Below are 21,933 nucleotides of genomic sequence, written 5' to 3' on the forward strand. Positions count from 1 at the left end.
AGGTCTTTAATCCATTTTATTTTTGTGTATGGTGTTAGAGAATATTCTAGTTTCATTCTTTTACACATAGCTGTCCAGTTTTTCCAGCACCACTTATTGAAGAGACTATCTTTTTTCCATTGTATTTTCTTGCCTCCTCTGTCATAGATTAGTTGACCATAGGTGCATGAGTTTATCTCTGGACTTTCTATCCTGTTCCATTGATCTATATTTGTTTTGAGGCCAGTTCCGTTTTTCTTTCTCAGGACTGCTTTGGCTATTTGGGGTCATTTGTGATTCCATTAAAATTGTAAAATTTTTTGTTCTAGTTCTGTAAAAAATGCCATTGGTAATTTAATAGAGATTGCATTGAATCTGTAGATTGCTTTGGGTAGTATAGTCATTTTGATAATACTGATTCTTCCAATCCCAGAATGTGGTATATCTTTCCATCTGTTTGTGTCATGTTCAGTTTCTTTCATCATTGTCTTACAGTTTTTCGAGTATAGGTCTTTTGCCTCCTCAGGTAGGTTTATTCCTAGGTACTTGGTTCTTTTTGATGTGATGGTAAATGGGATTGTTTCCTTAGTTTCTGTTTCTGATCTTTGGTTGTTAGTGTATAGGAATGCAAGAGATTTCTGTGTATTAATTTTGTATCCTGCAACTTTACCAAATTCACTGAAGAGCTTTAGTAGTTTTCTGGTAGCATCTTTAGTATTTTCTATGCGTAGTATGTCATCTGCAAACAGTGACAGTTTTACTTCTTCTTTTCCAATTTGGATTCCTTTTATTTCTTTTTCTTCCCTGATTGCCATGGCTAAGACTTCCAAAACTATGTTGAATAAAAGTGGGGAGAGTGGACATCCTTGTCTCGTTCCTGATCTTAGAGGAAATGCTTTCAGCTTTTCACCATTGAGTGTGATGTTAGCTGTGGGTTTGTCATATATGGCTTTTATTATGTTGAGGTAGGTTCCCTCTAGGCCCACTTTCAAGAGCTTTTATCATAAATGGGTGTTGGAATTTTGTCAAAAGCTATTTCTGCATCTCTTGAGATGATCATATGGTTTTTATTCTTCAATTTGTTAATGTGGTATATATCACACTGATTGATTTGAGAATATTGAAAAATCCTTGCATCCCAGGGATAAATCCCACTTGATCATGGTGTATGACCCTTTTAATGTATTGTTGGATTTGGCTTGCTAGTATTTTGTTGAGGATTTTTGCAGCTATGTTCATCCGTGATATTAGCCTGTAAGTTTCTTTTTTGTGGTACCTTTGTCTGGTTTTGGTTATCAGGGTGATGGTGGCCTCATAGAATGAGTTTGGGAGTGTTCCTTCCTCTGCAGTATTTTGGAATAGTTTTACAAGGATAGGTGTTAACTCTTCTCTAAATGTTTGATAGACTTTGCCTGTGAAGCCATCTGGTCCTGGACTTTCGTTTGTTGGAAGTTTTAAAATCAGAGTTTCAATTTTGGTGCTTATGATAGATCTGTTCATATTTTCTGTTTCTTCCTGGTTCAATCTTGGAAGTTTGTACCTTTCTAAGAATTTGTCCATTTCTTCTAGGTTGTCCATTTTATTGGCACATAGTTGCTTGTCTCTTATGATCCTTTGTATTTCTATGGTGTCCACTGTAACTTCTTTTTCATTTCTAGTTTTATTATTTTTTTGAGCCCTCTCCCTTTTCTTCTTGATGAGTCTGGCTGAAGGTTTATCAATTTTGCTTATCTTCTCAAAGAACCAGCTTTTAGTTTCCTTGATCTTTTCTGTTATTTTCTTCATCTCTATTTCATTTATTTCTGCCTTGATCTTTATGATTTCTTTCCTTGTAGTTGATTTATAATCTTACAGCATTGTGGTCAGAAAAGAAGCTTGACATGATTTCAGTTTTTTTTAATTTACCAAGGCTTGCTTTGTTGCCCAACATGTGATCTATCCTGGAGAATGTTCCATGTGCACTTGAGAAGGTGTATTCTGCTGCTTTCGGATGGAATGTTCTATAAATGTCAATCCATCTGGTCTAATGTGTCATTTAAGACCTGTGTTTCCTTATTTATTTTTTGTCTGCATGATCTGTCCATTGATGTAAGTGGGGAGTTAAAGTCCCCCACTATTATTGTGTTACTGTTGAGTTCTCCTTTTATGGCTATTAGCATTTGCCTTATATATTGAGGTGCTCCTATGTTGAGTGCATATATATATATATATATTTACAATTGTTATATCTTCTTGGATTGATTCCTTGATCATTTTATAATGTCCTTCTTTGTCTCCTGTAACAGTGTTTTAAAGTCTATTTTGTCTGATATGAGTATTGCTACTCCAGCTTTCTTTTGATTTCCATTTGCATGGAATAGCTTTTTCCATGTCCTCACTTTGTCTGTATGTGTCCCTAGATTTGAAGTGGGTCTTTTGTGGACAGCATATATATGGGTCTTGTTTTTATATATGGGTCTTGTTTTTGTATCTATTCAGCCAATCTATGTCTTTTGGTTTGAGCATTTAATCTGTTTATGTTTAAGGTAATTATCAGTATGTTCTTATTGCCATTTTGTTAATTGTTTTGGATTTGTTTTTGTAGGTCTTTTTTCTTCCCTTCCTCTTTTGTTCTCTTGTGATTTGATGACTATCTTTAGTGTTGTGTTTGGACTGCTTTTTCTTTTTCGTGTGTCTGTTATAGATTTTTGGTTTGCAGCTACATTGAGGTTTTGATATAACAGTCTATATATATATATATATATATACACACACACACACACACACACACACACACACAGGATTAAGTTGCTGGTCTCTTAATTTCAAATGCATTTGTACTCTCCTCACAATTGCTGATTTTGATATCATATTTGTGGTTTGATGATTTCCTACCCTTACTATATGTTTACCTTTATTGGTGAGCTTTCCCATTCATAAATTTCTAGCTGTGGCCTTTTCCACCTAGAGAAGTTCCCTTTGCATTTGTCATAAAACTGGTGGTGCTGAATTCTCTTAGCTTTTGCTTGTCTGTAAAGCTTTTGATTTCTCTGTTGAATAGGAACGAGAGCACTGCTGGGTTGAGTATTCTTGGTTGTAGGTTTTTCCCTTTCATCACTTTAAGTATATCATGCCACTCCCTTCTGGCCTGCAGAGTTTCTGCTGAAAAATCAGCTGATAACCGTATGGGATTCCCTTGTATGTTATTTGTTGCTTTTCACTTGCTGTTTTTAATATTTTCTTTTTGTCTTTAATTTTTGTCAATTTGATTAATATGTGTCTTGTTGGTGTGTTCCTCCTTGGGTTTATCCTGTATGGGATTCTCTGCACTTCCTGGACTTGACTGTGTGTTTCCTTTCCCATGTTAGGGAAGTTTTTGGCTATTATCTCTCTTCAAGTATTTTCTCAGGCCCTTTCTCTGTTCTCCTTCTGGGACCCATATCATGCGAATGTTGGTATGTTTAATGTTATCCTGGAGGTCTCTTAGACTGTCCTCATTTCTTTTCATTCTTCTTTCTTTATTCTGTTCCACAGCAGTGATTTCCACCAGTCTGTCTTCCAGCCCACTTGTTCGTTCTTCTGCCTCATTTATTCTACTACTGATTCCTTCTAGTGTATTTTTCATTTAGGTTATTGTATTGTTCATCTTGTTTGTTCTTTAAAGCTTCTAGCTCTTTGTTAAACATTCCTTGTATCCTCTTGGTCTGTGCCTCCATTCTGTTTCCGAGATCTTGGATCAACTTTACTGTTATTACTCTGAATTTTTTTTAAGTAGATTGCCTAGCTCCACTTCATTTAGTTGTTCTTCTGGGGGTTTATCTTGTTCTTTCACCTGGAACATATTTCTTTGTGATGTCATTTTATCTAACTTTGTGTGTTTGAGGTCTCCATTCCCCAGGCTGCAGGAGTGTTAATTCTTCTTGGTTCTGGTGTCTGCCCCCTGGTGGGTGAGGTTGGTCCAGGGGCTTGTGCAGGCTTCTTGGTGGGAGGGACTGGTGTCCGCCCCCTGGTGGGTGGAGCTGGGTCTTGTCCCTCTGGTGGGCAGGGCCATCTCAGGAGGTGTATTTATAGGTGGCTGTTGGCTCTGGATGACTTTAGGCAGCCTGTCTGATGACGGGTGGGGCTGTGTTCCCACCCTGCTGGTTGGTTGGCCTGAAGTGTGCCAGCACTGAAGCCTGTAGGCTGTTGGGTGGGGTCAGGTCTCTTTGCCAAAATGGTGACCTCCAGGAGAGCTCACACCAATTGAGTATTCCCTGGGGCATCTGCCACCAGTGTCCTTGTCCCCACAGTGAGCCACAGTCAAACCCCACATCCCCAGGAGACCTTCCAAGACCCTCAGGTAGGTCTGACCCAGGCTCCTATGACTGCTTTGCCCTGGGTCCCAGTGCATGTGAAACCTTGTGTGTGCCCTCCAAGAGTGGAGTCTCTGTTTCCTCCAGTCCTATGGAGCTCCTGCGCTCAAGCCCCCCTGGCCTTCAAATCCAAATGCTCTGGGGACTCCTTCTCCTGATTCCAGACCCCAAGGCTGGGAAGCCTGATATTGGGCTCAGAACTCTCACTCCTGTGGGAATCTCTACAATATAATTATTTTCCAGGTTGTAGGTCACCCACCTGCCAGATATGGGATTTGATTATATTGTAGAAGTGCCCCTCCTACCGTCTCATTGTGGCTTCTTCTTTGTCTTTGGGTGTAGAATATCTTTTTGGTAGGTTCGAGTCTTTTTTGTTGATGGTTGTTCAGCAGTTGCGATTTGGTGTTTTTGTGAGAGGAGGTGAGCTCAAGTCCTTCTACTCCACCATCTTGTCTCCAGCCTCTCCCTCATTCTTAAGCAGAAGTTGAGCCCTCACAGGCAAATGTCGTTGATGCTTCATCATGAAAGATAATTGCCACTGCATGTGCTTCTTTGTCTCTCGAGGCAGCCTGGTTATATTTTTGATGTTGTACTGTTCAGTTACCTTGTGAAAGTCTCTGAAATATGCTGCCTTTTCATCTGGAAATTTTTCTAGCCCTCTGGGTCCTTTACTAGATGCCTTCTTGAAAACCACCAGCATCGTCTGAAAATCTCGTTTTGTTGCATTTCGCAGATACTGCATGGTTTAGAAATTCTAAAGCTGACAGTAAGCTCTTTAACAAAATGAAGTCTGAGAATTCAAAGGAAAGCCAGCTGAGAATACAGGAAACATGTTTCTAGCCAAACCCTCAACACCTCAGGATGGTCTGGGCCCCCTGATGCTAATACCGATCTTTATCAGATTTCAAGGAGGCAAGAAAAATACTACTTGGGATATGAGGCAAATTCCATTTGCCACTATTCTTGTTTATAGTACCAGTCAACCACCTAAGTAAGCTGTGTCATACACTCTCCTGGATGGTCTCAAGAAAGGAACATCTCTCATATTAGGGCATTAAGTTTAAGTGAAATGTTACAGAGGCAATAAGAACCATGTATGACCAATTCAGGAGGGGTGGGGGGAATCAGCACTGAAGGAAGGAGGGAAGAAACCTGAACAAATGAGTGTCTCTGGGTCTTCCAATCAATCAGTCAAAAATCATCTGGACTAACGGTTTTGTTTAACATGAGGAATTATGATTCAAATAGATACCCAGATATATATATTAAGGAACAGTATTTTTTACTACATTAATATTATTAGTGTTATTGAAATTTTAAGATGAAGTCAATCTAATTTAGATTATATAATTTGAGGCTAATTCCTTTAACTTTCACTGATTTCCCCTCTAAATGATCAAATAATAAATGATCAAATAATATTTGTTTTATGCTTAAGTTAGCCTGTATTCATATGCCATAAATATAAAGGGAAAATGATCTGACAGACACTTGCTATCAAGTATACTGTGATATTTTCTTAATCTCAAATAGGCCAAAAACAGTTTTAGAGAAACATACTAGAGCCACATATTTTAGAGGGAAGTGGCATGGATGGGGCTTCCTTAAATTTCTTCTGTACTCCTGTTCAAAAGAGACAATCAACACTGTTGTATAGGTGGAGAACAAACTAAAAGCATCTACAACGTGTTTTCATATCCATTTTACAGGATAATTTGCTTCTACAGCAGCACCGTCCAGTAGAACTTTCTGCAACAGTGGAAATGTTCTGCACCTGTGCTGACCACTACAGTAGCCACTGGCCCCAGGTGGCTCCCAAGCACTCTAAGTATGGCTAGTATAACTGAGCAACGGAATTTGAAATTTCACTTTGATTGATTTAAATAGGCACATGTGACTTCATGGTTGCATATTGGACAGTACAGTTTTAGACCAACAGAATCTTCTGTTTTGTAAGAAAAGTTTACATTATATGTATATTAATCATTATGACAATACTACCTAAAACTCTTTGACAGTACTCCCTAAAACGTTTAGTGAACATGTAATTCAGGGTAGAAACTTTATTTGCCTTCACTATAGAGGTACTTAATGACAGAACACATACTAATCCTCTTTCTTTTTTCTATCCTAGTTTCTTCTTTCTATGACTAAAAAGAACGATTAGTCATTTTAGTGGTTGGTCAAGGACAGGTCTTCTGCCTTGACTAAAGTAGTTAATACTCATCAAGGAAAAAATCTGTTCAGAAATCTCTGAAAGTAAATGTGAATTTGTATCTTGCAATTAAAAGCAAGGCCTCAGGCTTAGCCAACAGTTATGTCATCAAGAGAGCTCTCAAATTATTAGTCATACAAAAGAGTGAATGACACCATAATTTATAAAACTTTCCTGAGGTTCTTTCTTCCTCTGGTTACTAGTGGAATATCCATAGAATAAATTCTATTTCATTAGATCAGAAAAAGTTTTGTTACAAACTTTCAATTTTAAACTAGTTTTAAAAAGAGGAGAAAGGTGAGAAATATGTTTCACCTGGCAGGTCAGTATCTCTGGCAGGCATTCTTGCTAAACAGAATTTTTTGGTACAAGAAGAGACATTCAGGTTTGACTTTTGTTAAGTTACAACACAAATTAATTACAACAATTATTTGGTATTTCAAGGGGGAAAAAATCTAGAACATCAAAGTATCTTTACCTCGTAATGAGCAAACTGGTCCATTTTCTTGATTCTTAGAGCGTTTATTTCTGAACTGACTTGGAATATCTAATGAAAGGTCTTAAAAGGAAACAGGAAAACAACTGTTAAAGGCATATAACCACATTCAAAAAATAATTTCAAAAATTGATGTATTTTTAAGGATTTATCTCTTTACTGTCTTAGTTTTCAAAGGAAACATTACAGTTATTATTTTAATACAATATCGTATCTCCATATGCCAAATATGTCTTACCTAGGAATGGATCAAACTTTCTAGATTCTGTGCCACATATGAGGCAGTTAACCTCATTTTGGAGAATGCCTCCGAATATAGCCGTGACAACTGTAGACGCTCCATTTCTAGAGAAAATCACACAGGAAAACATCTCAGTAAAAAACTAAAATACATACGTGGAGGTGGCTCTGGGGCGGGGGGGGGTGGTGGTGGTGTGTGTGTGTGTGTGTGTGTGTGTGTGTATCATTTATTAATTTAAATTATAACAAAAATTTTGAAGCTATATATAGATGTATACCAAATAAAAGGTTTAAGCCACTGTCCTTCCCCCAGCTCCTCTCCCAAACCCACTACTTTGTACAAAAGTTCCTAACAAACAAACACTGAACATTTGCCATTACTAACAGATCACGTACGTGCCTGTCTGTACTCAGGGCAACAGGACCCCTTTCCCTCAATTATACCCCTCAGAAAAGAGGGAACTGCCTTAGATTGGACCCTTTGCAAGACTTCTCATATTATGGGGAGCACTCTCAATTACTTTACTTTGAACAACAACCTTGATCAAAGATAGTTTCAGGTTTTTTTAGATGGTCGTATTTGGGGAAAATGAGGTAAACAAATTTAGTAATCACTGGTGGAGATATGACTTCACATTTGAAGTGCTGGATCTTACTATCAACAAGCCTTTTAAAAAGCTCACTTAAAACAATATAATAATTCCCTTGTGGAGATAAAAAAATATGTACAGCACTTTAAGAACAATAAGAAACCAACTGTCCTAATACTACTTAACCTCTCTGTGCCTCAGCTTCATCAAATGTGAAACAGGCATAACATCTATCTACCCCAGAGGCCTGGTGACGATGAAATGGGAATATACCTACAGTGCTTTTAGACAAGTGCTTAGCAAAAAGAAAGACCTTAGAGTGTTGTAAGCATCTTTTATAACAATAATCAGGATCATACCTGCCTTCTGCTTTTCTTTCCTAAGTATCTTGGACATGTAACTCACAGGTGCACAGCCTGCCACGGTATGGACAGAGAATGCACAAGAACAGCTGAGAAAGTGCACCAGTGACAGCATGATTAGCAAGCACTTATATTATTTGGCACTTACATGCCAGGCTCCATTCTAGGTACTTTCCATGTAAATCAATTAATCCTCACAGCAACTCTGAGGTAGATAAGATCATCCCCATTTTGCAGACCAGGAAGCTGAGGTTCATAGGTTAAATAACTTGGCCCAAGTTCACACAGCTGGCCTGACCTGAGCACCTGCTGTGGACACTATGCTCCTTCTCTTAATTGAACTAATATATAATATTAATGGGTAAATCAACTATACTTCAATAAAAAAATATTATTTTAAAAACCAAAATGGCGGGCTTCCCTGGTGGCGCAGTGGTTGGGAGTCCGCCTGCCGATGCAGGGGATACAGGTTCGTGCCCCGGTCCGGGAAGATCCCACATGCCGTGGAACGGCTGGGCCCGTGAGCCATGGCCGCTGAGCCTGCGCATCCGGAGCCTGTGCTCCACAACGGGAGAGGCCCATGTACCGCAAAAAAAACCACCCCAAAATGGCTTTGGGTTTCACTGCAACAACAGGAACCCACATAAAATTGTCAACAGAACAAATAAAGATGAATCAGAATAAAAACAAAAGTATTAATGGATACTGAGGTTCATTTGTGTGCTGTCATTAACAGTACTCCAGTGAACACAGATAATAACTTTTGTGCACTTATGCAGTTACTTGAGCCAGTATATTGCTCTTTTTCGCTAATAGCAATTTGAGGTGGTTTCTATCACTTGCAGTCAATAGTACTCCTAATACACTGAACCGTACTTCAAGTTGCTCCAAATTAGACCTACTGCAATGATGAGACAGACAAAACTTACCTGAGCAATTCTATTATTTTAAAAGTTTGCTTTCTTTTCTATGAAAGGGCTTCCTTCCTTACTGGCAAAAAACAAAAAAGCTACAGTATGTTTCTTTTAAGTTGTTCATAGGATACACATGGCTTTAGTAAATTACAAAGGGAAGATACAATGGGAACTGTAGGATATAATGGCCATTTCAGGTTTTAGATTTAATATCTGTATCACAAAGGATATACCACCCCCCAAAAAAAATCTACTGAAAAGTAAAGGGACTATGACTGACCCTTTTATACTGATGTTCACACACACTGCTGCCTTTAATTAAAATGGAAACTGCTTTATTAAAAAGCAGTACATTTAAACTCAATGTACTTCTTCCTTTGTAATTTCTTCCTCTGAGAAAAAGATACTAATGAATTCTTGGCTATCTGATGTGTATGGCATTAAGCTTAGTCATTATACAATGACTTAAAACAAGATTCACAAATTATTTCAAAATCACTGTTCCATTTATCATAACTACACAACGAGAGAATTTAAATATTGGCTAGTTGGACAGGCTATTATGCTGCAAAGTTCCTTTATATTGGCATTCATGATTTTCTATGTGTTAAAAAGAACACATCCGCCATTTATTTCTACCATCCTCACCCCCACCTTCAGTAGGGTTCAGTGTGTTTATACGAATAAATACAAATACAGGAGACCTTTTTTTTTGTAGTTTTAGCAAATATGATCCTTACATCCTGAAATGCATCCTCCAGTGAATTTAAGGGAATATAAAGGAGCCTGAGTTTTGAATACTTAATAATTTTTTTATGTTCCTAACTCACTACTGGAACTTAAAATTACTATTATTTAAAATATCATGAAAGGGTATGGATTAATACTGAAAACTCATTAGTTAGTTACTAAAAGAACATCTTATATCACACAATGTGATTCCCTAAGGGTGCCCTGGGCATCAAATAAAATAATAAAGACATATATCCTCTCACTTCACACAGACTATCCTTCATAGAGCCCAGCTCAATATCCTTTGTGTATGAATATATCATCCTAAAATACAAACCAGAATTTTTCATTTAATACTATGTTTGATTGGGTGCTAGCAGCAAGAACATTTCTACCAGATCACAGGTCCTTCCCTTTCTGTACTGGATTCTAATTTGAACCATAGCTCCTAGGACTTAGGTTCAAACATTTAAAAAAGTATGGCAATTCATATTGCTTGCCCATCTCTGATACAGATTGGCTGTGAGACCGCTCTGTCATTAAAAAGACCTTATCTTACACAAAATCCGATTTACGAACTGTCAGGCAATATACTACAGCAAACCCTATATATAACTTACTCTTTTCTTCTTTCTTTGGGGAGTTCGTCTTATAATCCCTTTCCTGCATAGGTCAATATGAAACTTTTCCCAAAATTTGAACAAAAGGAGACAACTAACCAAGATCCAAGCTGAAATCAAAGTCAATTTTCTCTCCCTCAGCAAAATAAACATTCTGCTCTCAAAGTATATTTTGGGGTATCAGTACCTGGGAAAGCAACCCAAAAGGTTTGTTTTGTTCATACTGAGAGGCAAAAAAAAAAATTCTGAAAAGTTACGAATGCCTCAATTTGATTAAAGAACAGACATATTTTTGGAAAATTTAAGTCCAAATGAGGCTTTAGAAAAATTCACGTTCAAAATATTTTAAGCCTGTTATTAGTGAACAAATGTAATTATTTTAGTATATGAAAACTGTCTCCCATACATTATTCAATACAGTTGGAGGAAAATTTTTAAGTGTTAAATTGTACAAATGTTTTCTATTTTTTCAAGTTTAAAAATAATCTATAGCAAATAACGATTAGAACTACACCTGGATGCAAGTACAAGATGCCTTCGATCTGGAAGCAGGAGGCATGTGCTAGTCCCCTTGGTCACAAAGTTCAAGTGCACAAAAGTTTCAGCAAAGGTCCAGAAAACTTCCCACCTTCCATTATAAATCTAATAAACAAGAACACCAGTAGCAATCTGAGGTCTTCCCAGAAAACAAAAGGAAACTAAATCTTACATGCAACATTTGTTACTTGCAGACAGAGTAGAATTCTCTTGCAGAATTGATGAGCGGGAAATACCGTTGAAACCGCCCTGGAGTTCCAAGTGCAGGTGGTCTAACAGGTAGCGCATGAACTCATGAGCGTCCTGCTGCTGATAGCCCCTTGAAGCAAACAGAAACAGTCACTGTGAGGCTCCGCCTGCCCAGCCAAACAGGCAGGAGGGCAAAGTGTTGGGCCACAGCCCTGCGCTCAGAGCACAGGGAGGCGCCCTGATTCTTCCTCCTTACTTCCTCCTTGTTTTACATGTAAAAGCACCTTCCAGACAGAATTCCACTACTGAAAAACAAGTCTGAAAACACAGAGTAGTAGAGCTAACTGGACTTCTAGTGATCTCAACTGACCTCACTTAAGAGGAAAACTGAGGGGCAAAAAAGGGGTTGTGTGACCTGCCTGAAGTCCTGCAACAGGAGAGTAACATGTCTCCTGGATGGACTGTGAATCTTCCCATTTCCCACACGGCCTCTCTAGAAGATGCTCAAATGTTAAAATCTCACATCTTAACCTGCACCAGAAAACTAGGTCTAAACCACCATTATAAGAAATAAAGAATTTAAAACTAAATCTTTAGACTGAAAGATACTAATTTTTAAACACTGGCTGAAAGGAAGAAAAACTTTATCTAAAGAGTTAAAGATGTATAGCATTCTGTACTTGCATCCTAATCTCTGATTCAAGAGATTTTTTAAATAAATAAAAACTTTAAAACGCATTGACTTATAATTATGCTCTAGCCTAAAACTTTAATATATACAGCAACATATTCTGAGGTTACTTCTTATACTATATTCAGTCAGGAAATTCTATGGAATTCTTCTACTAATACAGATCAATGACAAGTGAACAGTAATGAAATCTGACAAAAAATTAAGCTGGTATAGTTGGAAGGTAACAGAGGTTTATGTAGATAAATCCAGCAATGATATCTAAAGTACATTCATAAAATTATCGATAGGAAAGACTACTGCCTACATTTTTACAGGTATGGAAGGCTGAGCCTGCACGTCCAGAGCCTGTGCTCCACGGCAGGAGAGGCCACAACAGTGAGAGGCCCGCGTACCGCAAAAAAGAAAAAAGAAAGGACAGGAAAAGCTGGGCATGCTAGGAAGCCATAAGAAGTGTGGCAAGTAGGTATATGTCTGCTGGGAAGTTCAAACTCAGGAACAGTTTCCCTGCTAAGTGACTGGCTTTTGGTTTGGGTGGGAAAAGAGAAAGAATAGCTCTGATGATTTCTATGTCCAAAGCTGTTGATTACATTTAGGGTACTTTTTTTCCTGCATTTATTTATTTAATAGAGGAAAGTTGTTCCTACTTCTACATGCATGATTGTATTTCAGGCTCCTCACTTTTTTCCCCCTTTGGCCATGCCGCGCAGCTTACGGGATCTCAGTTCCCCGACCAGGGATTGAACCCAGGCCACAGCAGTGAAAGCCCGGGATCCTAATCACTAGGCCACCGGGGAACTCCCCAGGCTCCTCTTATTTTATTCCAAGGTATCACACTCCCTAGATACTGTCACATGTTAATCAAGGAAAATGGGCTTTCTAAACTTTAAAAAATTTTACTTTGGGATTATAAATACAAACATAATTCAAGACCCCATTGCATTTCCACTTCGGCGTGTTGTAAGAACTTTTACCCTGTACACGTAATAGGAGTAACAATTACGAGAAGAAAACCCTACGAGAAGAAAACCCTACCTCACACCTGGGCACTGTGCAGTGACCCTGCACTAAAACTTTATTCATGATATAATCTCAAGATCTAGAGCTAACCAAGAGAAAATTATTCTCTGATTACATGAAAGTGAGGAACAATCTGAATTACTACAGAACGAAGAGAAAGCCCTGGTAAGAACACACAGACATCCTATTCTGATCAGTCTCTAAGGAAATCTAAGAGTTCATATGTAATAGGAATCACTCCGGAAACGCCATCCGAATTTCTCAACCTGGTTACCTATTCCAAAAGTTCTTTCCCTTCATTGGTAGGAATAATAGAATGAGTAAAATTAAGCAGCTAAAAACTAAATCATGCTCACAGCTGGGCTAAAGAAACCAGAAAGAACAGAGATACGGGCAGATTTAGATGAAAAGTAGAATTCTATTAGATGAAGAGGGAACTGAGTCACCATGGGAACCAAGTAGAAGAGTATAAAGGTGGTTGGTGGGCCTCACTGGGGCACGTGGACAAATTACTGTTAACACGTCTATCGCTGACTAACACCACGAAGACCTGGGTTCTAATTCTGGTCCCAACACATACTAGATGTATAAAACTGAACAAACTACTCTCCTCTGTCTCAGTTCCGTCTTCTTTCAGATGGGGCTAACACTTGTTACCCTGATGGGAATTTTGTTGTGTTTCTTAATGAAGGTCAGATATAAAATACCTAAAGTGCTCGACACATAATAGGCATTCAACAAATGGAAGCAATTTTTATATAATAACCAAACACAAAGATTAAATCCCCATCAAGAGTCTAAGTAGGTGATTGTTAGAAATTTTATATCAAGTCCAGACGTGATTAGCAGTAACTTAATCATTTCTACCTTTCCTATTTAGAGTCAGGAAATTCTAAAATTCTTACAAAATGATTCTCTCCTTCTCAGGAGAGATTTAAATAACATGAAATATAAAAGAAATTTCCTTCAAAACAAAGACCAGGGTTAACAATAGTCAATTACGTCTGATCCTCAAGGCTAGACTCTTTGGCAAGGCAACAAATTATAGTCCTTTGAAGCTGTTACCCTTTGGACATTTTTCCATACTACCAATATATCTAAACCACTCTGAGACAGTAAAGCAAGATGTATTGCTGAGTTTTACCAGAGCGTGCTGGTTTTAAAAAAGAAAGAGAGGGCTGTACATAAGGTGCCAAAATCATGACTAGTAAGAACCATGACGTGCTTCGGAAAGATAAAATCAGCAGAAGGTGGTGAAGGCTGCTGTCAAGCACCCGTAGTGCTTCAGATCTGCTGTTACCTACGGGGAGGACTAGCTTAGGAGAAGAGGGAGATGTCTCTGACAGCAGGGCTGTTTCCCCGCTCAAGCGAGACCAGATAAAGAACACGGGAAACGCTGTGACTCTATAACCACATTAGGAGATGATGTGTTAACTGTGTTACCTTCTGGAAAGCGAATGAAGCCCAATGGACTTAACTACAGTCTTGTAAGGTCTTCAGAACCCAGACCAGAACAGTGAATACGATACCATGGTTTTCTACTGATTACATTTGGATTTTTTTTTTTTTAGCTGAAATAACAGGACGGTGTATGATGATAATTACTCTGTATAAGATTTTGAAAAAATCAAGGAAATTTTGTCCAGTATGTTTTCCTAGAGCACGTAAGTTATTTATAAGGGCTCTGTTTTTACAACAACAAAATGCCCTGCCTTTTGTTAAAGATTTTTCTAAGGTCTATTATTTAAACACATTTGTCTAGTAGGATATATCCAACTTCTGCTCTTCTCCTTAAAAAACAAAACACTGGTTTCATTATTGAGAATACCACCACTCTGTTGGAAATTGTTCCAGGAACAGTGTAAAGACTAATATTAATGTTTTAAATATCCTTCATTAAATAATACTTACCTAAAATTCGGCATAATCTTCCAAACAACATAAAATAAGGACTCTGGGCTAAATGCAGTCTGGCTTCCTTGCCATAATGCACAGAGTGTCTTTCTAAACTCTTCCACCAAAGACCTAGAAAAGAGCAGGGGATGATGAGACCCTCAGCATTAGTGAGAGGCTGCTATTTCAATACATAATGCCAAACTGTCTAAAATCCACAAATAAAAAATGAAAACATAAAAAGAGTTTGGTCTCTTCTGAATTCAACCTGACAGCTGAGTACAGCATCTCAGAACCCATACAAATAGCAGTGATTACAGACAAAACTAGTTTTTCAACTATATGGTGAACTCTGAGTATGCCGAAGTACTGCCATACTTGTAAAATAAAGCAATGGATAAGTTACAAATCAAATTACCTAAGAATGAAACGTTTCCAAAAAACCCGTAAAACAAGTAACAGAATCTCGTTCTCCATCTCTTGCCTTTCTCCTTCCTGCCACTCTCTAGGAGCGCACTCCCCAGACCTCGATGCGTGACTGCTCCTCTCTGCCGCAGAGTCCATCTGGCCACAAAGCTTCAACACTCACCTCTATACCAATGACTCTCAAATCCAAATCTAAACTCCAGATTTTTCTCATGACCACTTTTATTCAGTTGTCTCCAGGTTCCAACAGGAATTTTCTACTGGCTGCCCTCTTGTCTCTTCTAACTCACTGTGTCCTAAACCTGCTCTCCGTACTCTCCCTACGGCCCCTCAGTCTCCAATCGCCCCTTCTCTCACAGGAATACAACTTCCATTTTTTTCTTGGCACATGAGCTGCGTGGAATAAATAAAAATTTGAGTGTGCCCAACTTCTGACAAATTCCCTTAAAGAGAAAGAGTGGTCCTTCTGATTCACCCCTTCCTTCTGCCTTCCAGCTAGAATGAGGACGAAACGGTGGCGCGCCAGCACCATTGTGGATGATGTGGGCTGGTGGGACAGAAAGCCAGAGGAGCCCAATGATTGTGTGAAACAAACCTAGATGGATAACCTCCAACTTTTATGTGAGAAGATAAACCACGGATGTTTAAGTCACCGTTAGTTTTGGTCTTCTATGCATGTAGGTAAGCTTATACACCTCCTCAACTTCAATGACTGTATGTGTCAATACAGTTACCATACTCATGGATACCTGGTTGATATCACAGAGAATCTCACTATCTTCTTTCTCAACCCGTTATCCAGTAGGTTCTTCAGATACAAATCATATTTTTTACTTCCTAGTACCTGAACCCTCATCCTATGTTTGAGGAACCCCACCTTAAGAGTCAAAGCCCGCCTCCTACTGTGGAAGCTGAAAAGGCCAGGTACTTGCTCTCTCAGCCCCCGCCCGCTCCCCCTTGAAGCCAGGACTCAGGTACACGGCCTGGGTATGCCTATTTGAAGCTGGAACAGTGCCAGACTGTTTCTGGTGGCAAAGAGCACAGTCAGGAGCGCAGGGGCAGAGCAGTAACAGCAGCATCGACCCAGCACCCAACTCCAGCAGTGCTGGCAATGGGAACTTCGGTGCAGCACGGACAGCGGTCCTGATGGGACACCCTTATGGATGCCTAGACTCCAGACCTGATTTCCCCTGCATCCAGTAATGGTAAGCTCACCAACAGACTTTCAGTAAATTCCTTTTCTGCCTAAAATGGCCAGCGGCAATTTCTATAATTCGTAACTAAACCCTAAATGACACAATGCATCAAGTACTACTAATTCTTCCCTGAACTTTTGTGCACATGTATTTTTTCCTCTTCATTTCATGCCTATTCCCTCTAACCAATTACTATAAAGTGAAAAGCCTCCTTGAATGCAGGCACGTTCCAGCTCATCCTACATGCTGCTACCAAAGTAAACTCTTAAAACACCACTTCTAGTGATATCATTCCATCCCTGCTCCAACGCCTGGCTTCACTGCGTACTCCACACTACACACAATTCTAACACGGCCTATCCTATTCTCCCTCAGGCATCTAGGCAGAACACTGTCGGATTATAAGCCGGCTTTTCAGAATGTGTGGGGATGGGGTGTGTGGGAGCAGGGGGATGGGCAGGCAGGGAAAACATTACATTAAAATACATACAGATGATAAATCGTAGCCCTATTTCAGTAATGTTAAGATACCCCTTACGGTCATGATAATATGATAAATCTTTCTGAACCCCAAAGAGAACGTGGCTGCACTGAATTTGAATATATATTGGTTTGGTTCTCAATAATCACTTGTCAACCTTCCATATCAGCTAAAAATTGACAGTACTGCTCTGTAATTAATTTGATAACTACAAATTAATGTAATTATCCAAGACAGGTTTACCTAACCCTATCAGACAAATCAATTCACAGAGACTAATGATATTCACACCGGTCTATACCTAGAACTGTGTTTTCTTCATACATGTCAATTTTAGAATGCCCAAATCCACAGACTCAACAAGCGGAGTGCTACATTTGTCCTGCCTACTAGGTAAATAGAAATAAAAGAATTCTAACAATTATTAAGATTGATAGCTAGATACTTAAACACAATTGAGAGTTGTTTTGGTGCTTTTTTTTTTTTAATGCACGTGCCTATTAACTCTGTAGCTCAAAGCCAGAAAGGACATATTCTTAGACTCACACGTTGTTGTCCCCCTGGCTCCTGGTATGGTACGTTCGCCTTCCTGCTGTCTTCCCATTCCTTAACTCCACAGCAGGCAGCTCTTTGAAATAACAGCAAAACTGCTCAATGTTACTATTTTAAAAGGAAGGGGAAAAAATTATTAGTTTTTAAATGTACTAAGAAGTAAAGAAAGCACTATGAGACCTATACAGTATATGGATTTTGAAAATGTGATATTTCAATTTCTCATTCAAATGATACTCAATGCAATCTCTTAACATTGCATTTCTTCATTAGGCTTCCTCATTTACTCCAAGAAAACAATATAAGGGGGACTTCCCTGGTGGCACAGTGAGTAAGACTGCACTCCCAATGCAGGGGGCCTGGGTTCAATCCCTGGTCAGGGAACTAGATCCCACATGCAAGCTGCAACTAAGAGTTTGCATGCCACAACTTAGGAGCCCTGGAGCCACAACTAAGGAGCCTGCCTGCCACAACTAAGGCCCAGAACAACCAAATAAATAAATATTTTTTTAAAAGGGAATATAAGTAGATGACTTTGCAAAAGTAAACAAAGACCTTAAAGCAAAATCTCTGTTCCAGAAATCCTTCCCCCTTCCCATCTATAGCCTGTCACCATTTCTTTCTTTTCAGGGCCTTTGTTCCCAAGTTTTCAGCCTTTGTTTCCAAGTTTTCAATAATTTCCTCAAATAAAAGCCTTGAAACCAACCATATTGTTTAAATACACTATACAGAGTAACAAGGAGAATTCGGTAGTGACTAGAATTTCTTCTTTGAGCAAGACTAGATAAGCTGAGAGCCAGTACCTTTAAGGAGAGATCACACATGGCTTCTGTTCCTCATTAGCAAGGTGGCCTTGGGAAAATAATTTACTGTGGTCTTTGATACCACATTAAAATCTAAAAGTATGCAACTTTCTAAATAATTTCTTCTGTATAACTTCTGTATAACTTAGGTCAGCCTTGTCTATTTTATTTTTCCTGCTCATCTTACTCTTTTTTTTTTTTTTGGCCATGCAGCATGTGGGATCTTAGTTCCCTGACCAGGAATCAAACCCAAGCCCCCTGCCGTGGAAGCACAGAGTCAACCGCTGTACCGCCAGGGAAGTCCCTGCTCACCTTACATTTTGAAGATCTTCTAAACATCTGATCTTATGACCATACTTAAGACTCAACTAATGATTGAACTAAGTTATCTGAACAAGGTTCCTTATAGCCCAGGGGTCTGCAAACTATGGCCCACAGGACAAATCTGACCCTGGGCCAGTGAGCTTTTACATTTTTAAAGTGAGTTTTGTATTTTTAAAGACTTGTTTAAAAGGGAGAGGGGTGTTGAAGGGAGGAGAAGATGTGTGAGAAGGCCTGGATGTGGCATGCAAAGGTTAAAAATATTTATTTAATCTGGCCTTTTACAGAAGTTTGCTGGCCTGTGCTCAAGCCTATTCAAGAAGGAACAGGAACTAAATAATAACAGCTAACAGTTATTTACTGCTAGGCACTGTTCTAAGCACTTTATGTAAATTATATAGTATCTTCCCGACTACCCCATGAGGTAGACTATTATCCCCAATTTCACTGATGAGAAAACTAAGGCACAGGGAACTGAGGTAACTTGCCCCAAGTTACTAGGCTAGAGTTAGTGGCAGAGACAGGATCTGAACCCAGAGCCTTTGCTCTTACCCATTCCACCAGAAACTAACGTCAGATACTTAAGCTGTGACTGTAACAGTACCTGAGTGACTGAAGGATGGCGTTCATGAAACACGTGTTCCCCAAATTCCGAAGGCCTGTGGCACAAATGGCAGTGGTGCTTCCCTGTAAAATGGAACAAGAGGTGGCCTTCAGTAATACCAAGAGAAGGCCAACTGTTTCAACATCAAAGAAGAACAAAGGCCTATATTTGAAACTCTAGCAACAAGCCAGTTCGGAATTGATACTTTTCAGTCCAACAAATATTTCAAATTCTCTTTCTACTCTCTGTAAACGTGTCTGGATATTTTTAGAAGGCTGTTTCTGATCCTAGGATTGTTCTAAATGGAAGCTTATGAGGAAGTCATCATTAATAAGTACTGTGGAGTACACAATGCAAAAACCAGGAAGATCCTTAAATAAGTTTAAGACTTAACGCCGTCATAAGACTCTATTAAAGCTACTACAAATTGGAAAAAATATAAACATGCCAAGTATTTCTGTCCCCCAGCTTTTAACTCTAAGCCATGCAAATGACCAATACATGTTTTCCTAGCAATGGAATATCAATCTGAAAAAACTACCTGAACTTCCCTTAAAGACTAAGGCTTTGTTTTTTGATTAGCTGTACAAATGCACTGTGATGTCTGAGTACTACACATGGTTAGTGAATCTACCCATCTAACCCGAAGCATCACTTTAGCTCTTTCTTCCACGAAATTGTAATACTTAATTGTGTGTCTAAACACAGCTAGCATGACAGCAGAGAGGTAGATGCAGGACAAAATTACTGGTATATTTTACAATATTTAGTCATCTTTAAACTTTGTTACTCCATTAATGGCCATACATTTGGTAAGAGATGGGTATCAGAATGAGGAAGCATATTCTTTTATGGTGAAATTGTATTAATGAAGGCCCTAAGGAAAAAACTTACCAAAACTTCAGACCCAAAGCATTTTTTTTTTTAAGATTTTTATTTTATTTATTTTTTGGCTGTGTTGGGTCTTTGTTGCTACGTGCGGGCCTTCTCTAGTTGAGGTGCACGGGCTTCTCATTGCAGTGACTTCTCTTGTTGCAGAGCATGGGCTCTAGGTGCACGGGCTTCACTAGTTGTGGCACACAGGCTCAGTAGTTGTGGCTCACGGGCTCTAGAGCACAGGCTTGTAGTTGTGGCGCACGGGCTTAGTTGCTCCGCCGCATGTGGGATCTTCCCGGACCAGGGCTCGAACCCATGCCCCCTGCATTGGCAGGGGGATTCTTAACCACTGTGCCACCAGGGAAGCCCCAGACCCATAGAATTTGCACTAGGGACCTTTAACAGAAGGAAGCAAGGATCTTTGGGATCCTACAGAGATGGAGTAATAAGGTACATGAGTAGGCGTTAAGAACAAATGCCTCCTAAGGCAGAGGAGCACGGTGGTCATCCTGACGGAAGGAAGGCACTGACAGACAGACTCGCTGGGGTATTTAGTCACATCAAGAATCATTAGTACAAGTGGCAAACATTTTGTAAAATATTCCAAATCCAAGGCATACATTTATAAAAGTTTATAAAGGGCAACATTAATGTTAGAACTGTAATCAAACAGTGACTAGATCTCAACCAATTCTTATATTCAAATACCTTTTAATTACTTACATTTACTTTTAGTAACTTGCTGTTCAGTGATGAGTTTTCCAAAAGTTTTCTTTTCCTATGCCTGTCAGCTGTGAAAGCTGAGCTATTAAAGCACAAACAGACAGTCAAAAAGACGTTCATACATACACAACACTACACAGCAAGAGAGAGTAAACATGGCTGTTCTAAGTACCTAGGGTATGGAGCCCTGCCTGGCTGCTTAGCCAGGCCAGGAAGTGACCCGTTAGGCCACTGTGGCCCACAAGTATTTCAAGTAACTGAGGAGTTCCACTTCCCCTGGAAATCCCCACTGCTCCTCCAGCAGGGTGGGACTGGAAGCTGCCACCCGCCGGGCACTTCCCAGAAACGCTGGCCAAGTGGATGTGGTCTGATGGAGAGTCCCTCTCCTCCACCGCTCTATCTACCTAATCAATGGTGAAGCTTCAAACAAGAGAACACCCACTACTCGTAAAAAAGAAAAACACTGGTCTGACATGATTATTCTGAGATTTAACATTAAGTCTCAAATTCTACGCCACTTCTTTCTTAATTTTGATAAAGGTATCATGTTTTGTTAGTATGTTGTAATAGATGATGATATAATCTGAGTTTGCAGAATGATAAATAAATTACAGACGCATAGGCATATATCAATTCATTTGATTCAGCTCTGCTACAAAGCATATTCTAAAACAAATTCTAATTAGCACATAAATTCTGAATTTAAATTATCTAAATGTTTCTCATTGAAAGAGATATTAAGTTTGAAATTTGTTAGAAAATAATTCCTATCTTCAGAGGAAATAATTCCTATCTTCACTTTAAAATTATTATGTATCAGGGGAACTAATCTAAAGGAAGTGAAAGTTACTATTAAACAACATAGACTTTTTAAGTCTACCAACTCTTTCCCATCTTCCAAAAGTACCAGGTTAATCCAAAGAAAATACATAATTATTTTTCTTTCCAAAATTTCCACATGAACTGTCTTCAGAGCATCAGATCTAGTGACAGTCAGCTGTTTCAAATCTAAAAATATTCTTAGGAAAAACGTCTTCAGAAATGTATGTCCCTCTCAGTGTACTGGTGACTACAAGGTAAGAAGAGATAATCCCATATGTACTACGATGTTAAGTTATTCCTTCACAAATTCTGTAAGTAAA

General features: G+C 39.0%; 1 protein-coding gene and 1 long non-coding RNA gene across 5 annotated transcripts in view; one reads left to right on the forward strand and one right to left on the reverse strand.

Annotated features, from left to right (window-relative positions):
* The window catches only part of LOC132420934 (uncharacterized), a 61,295-nt gene that overhangs the window by 32,467 nt on the left and 6,895 nt on the right, over positions 1-21,933 (forward strand). The window contains exon 2 of the long non-coding RNA XR_009518471.1: positions 15,731-15,912. This is a non-coding gene — a long non-coding RNA (uncharacterized lncRNA). The remainder of the gene's footprint in view (positions 1-15,730; positions 15,913-21,933) is intronic.
* USP3 (ubiquitin specific peptidase 3) overlaps positions 1-21,933 on the reverse strand; it is a 211,991-nt gene that overhangs the window by 23,669 nt on the left and 166,389 nt on the right. For all 4 annotated transcript variants that reach the window (XM_060005816.1, XM_060005817.1, XM_060005815.1 and 1 more), the window contains 7 exons: positions 20,792-20,873; positions 19,193-19,275; positions 17,459-17,572; positions 14,828-14,941; positions 11,189-11,335; positions 7,260-7,366; positions 7,004-7,084 (listed from right to left, as the gene is read on the reverse strand). In XM_060005816.1, coding sequence (XP_059861799.1) covers positions 7,004-7,084; positions 7,260-7,366; positions 11,189-11,335; positions 14,828-14,941; positions 17,459-17,572; positions 19,193-19,275; positions 20,792-20,873 — 728 coding nt within the window. The remainder of the gene's footprint in view (positions 1-7,003; positions 7,085-7,259; positions 7,367-11,188; positions 11,336-14,827; positions 14,942-17,458; positions 17,573-19,192; positions 19,276-20,791; positions 20,874-21,933) is intronic.

The sequence above is a fragment of the Delphinus delphis genome, chromosome 2 (assembly GCF_949987515.2).
Source record: "Delphinus delphis chromosome 2, mDelDel1.2, whole genome shotgun sequence".
Lineage (NCBI taxonomy): Eukaryota > Metazoa > Chordata > Mammalia > Artiodactyla > Delphinidae > Delphinus > Delphinus delphis.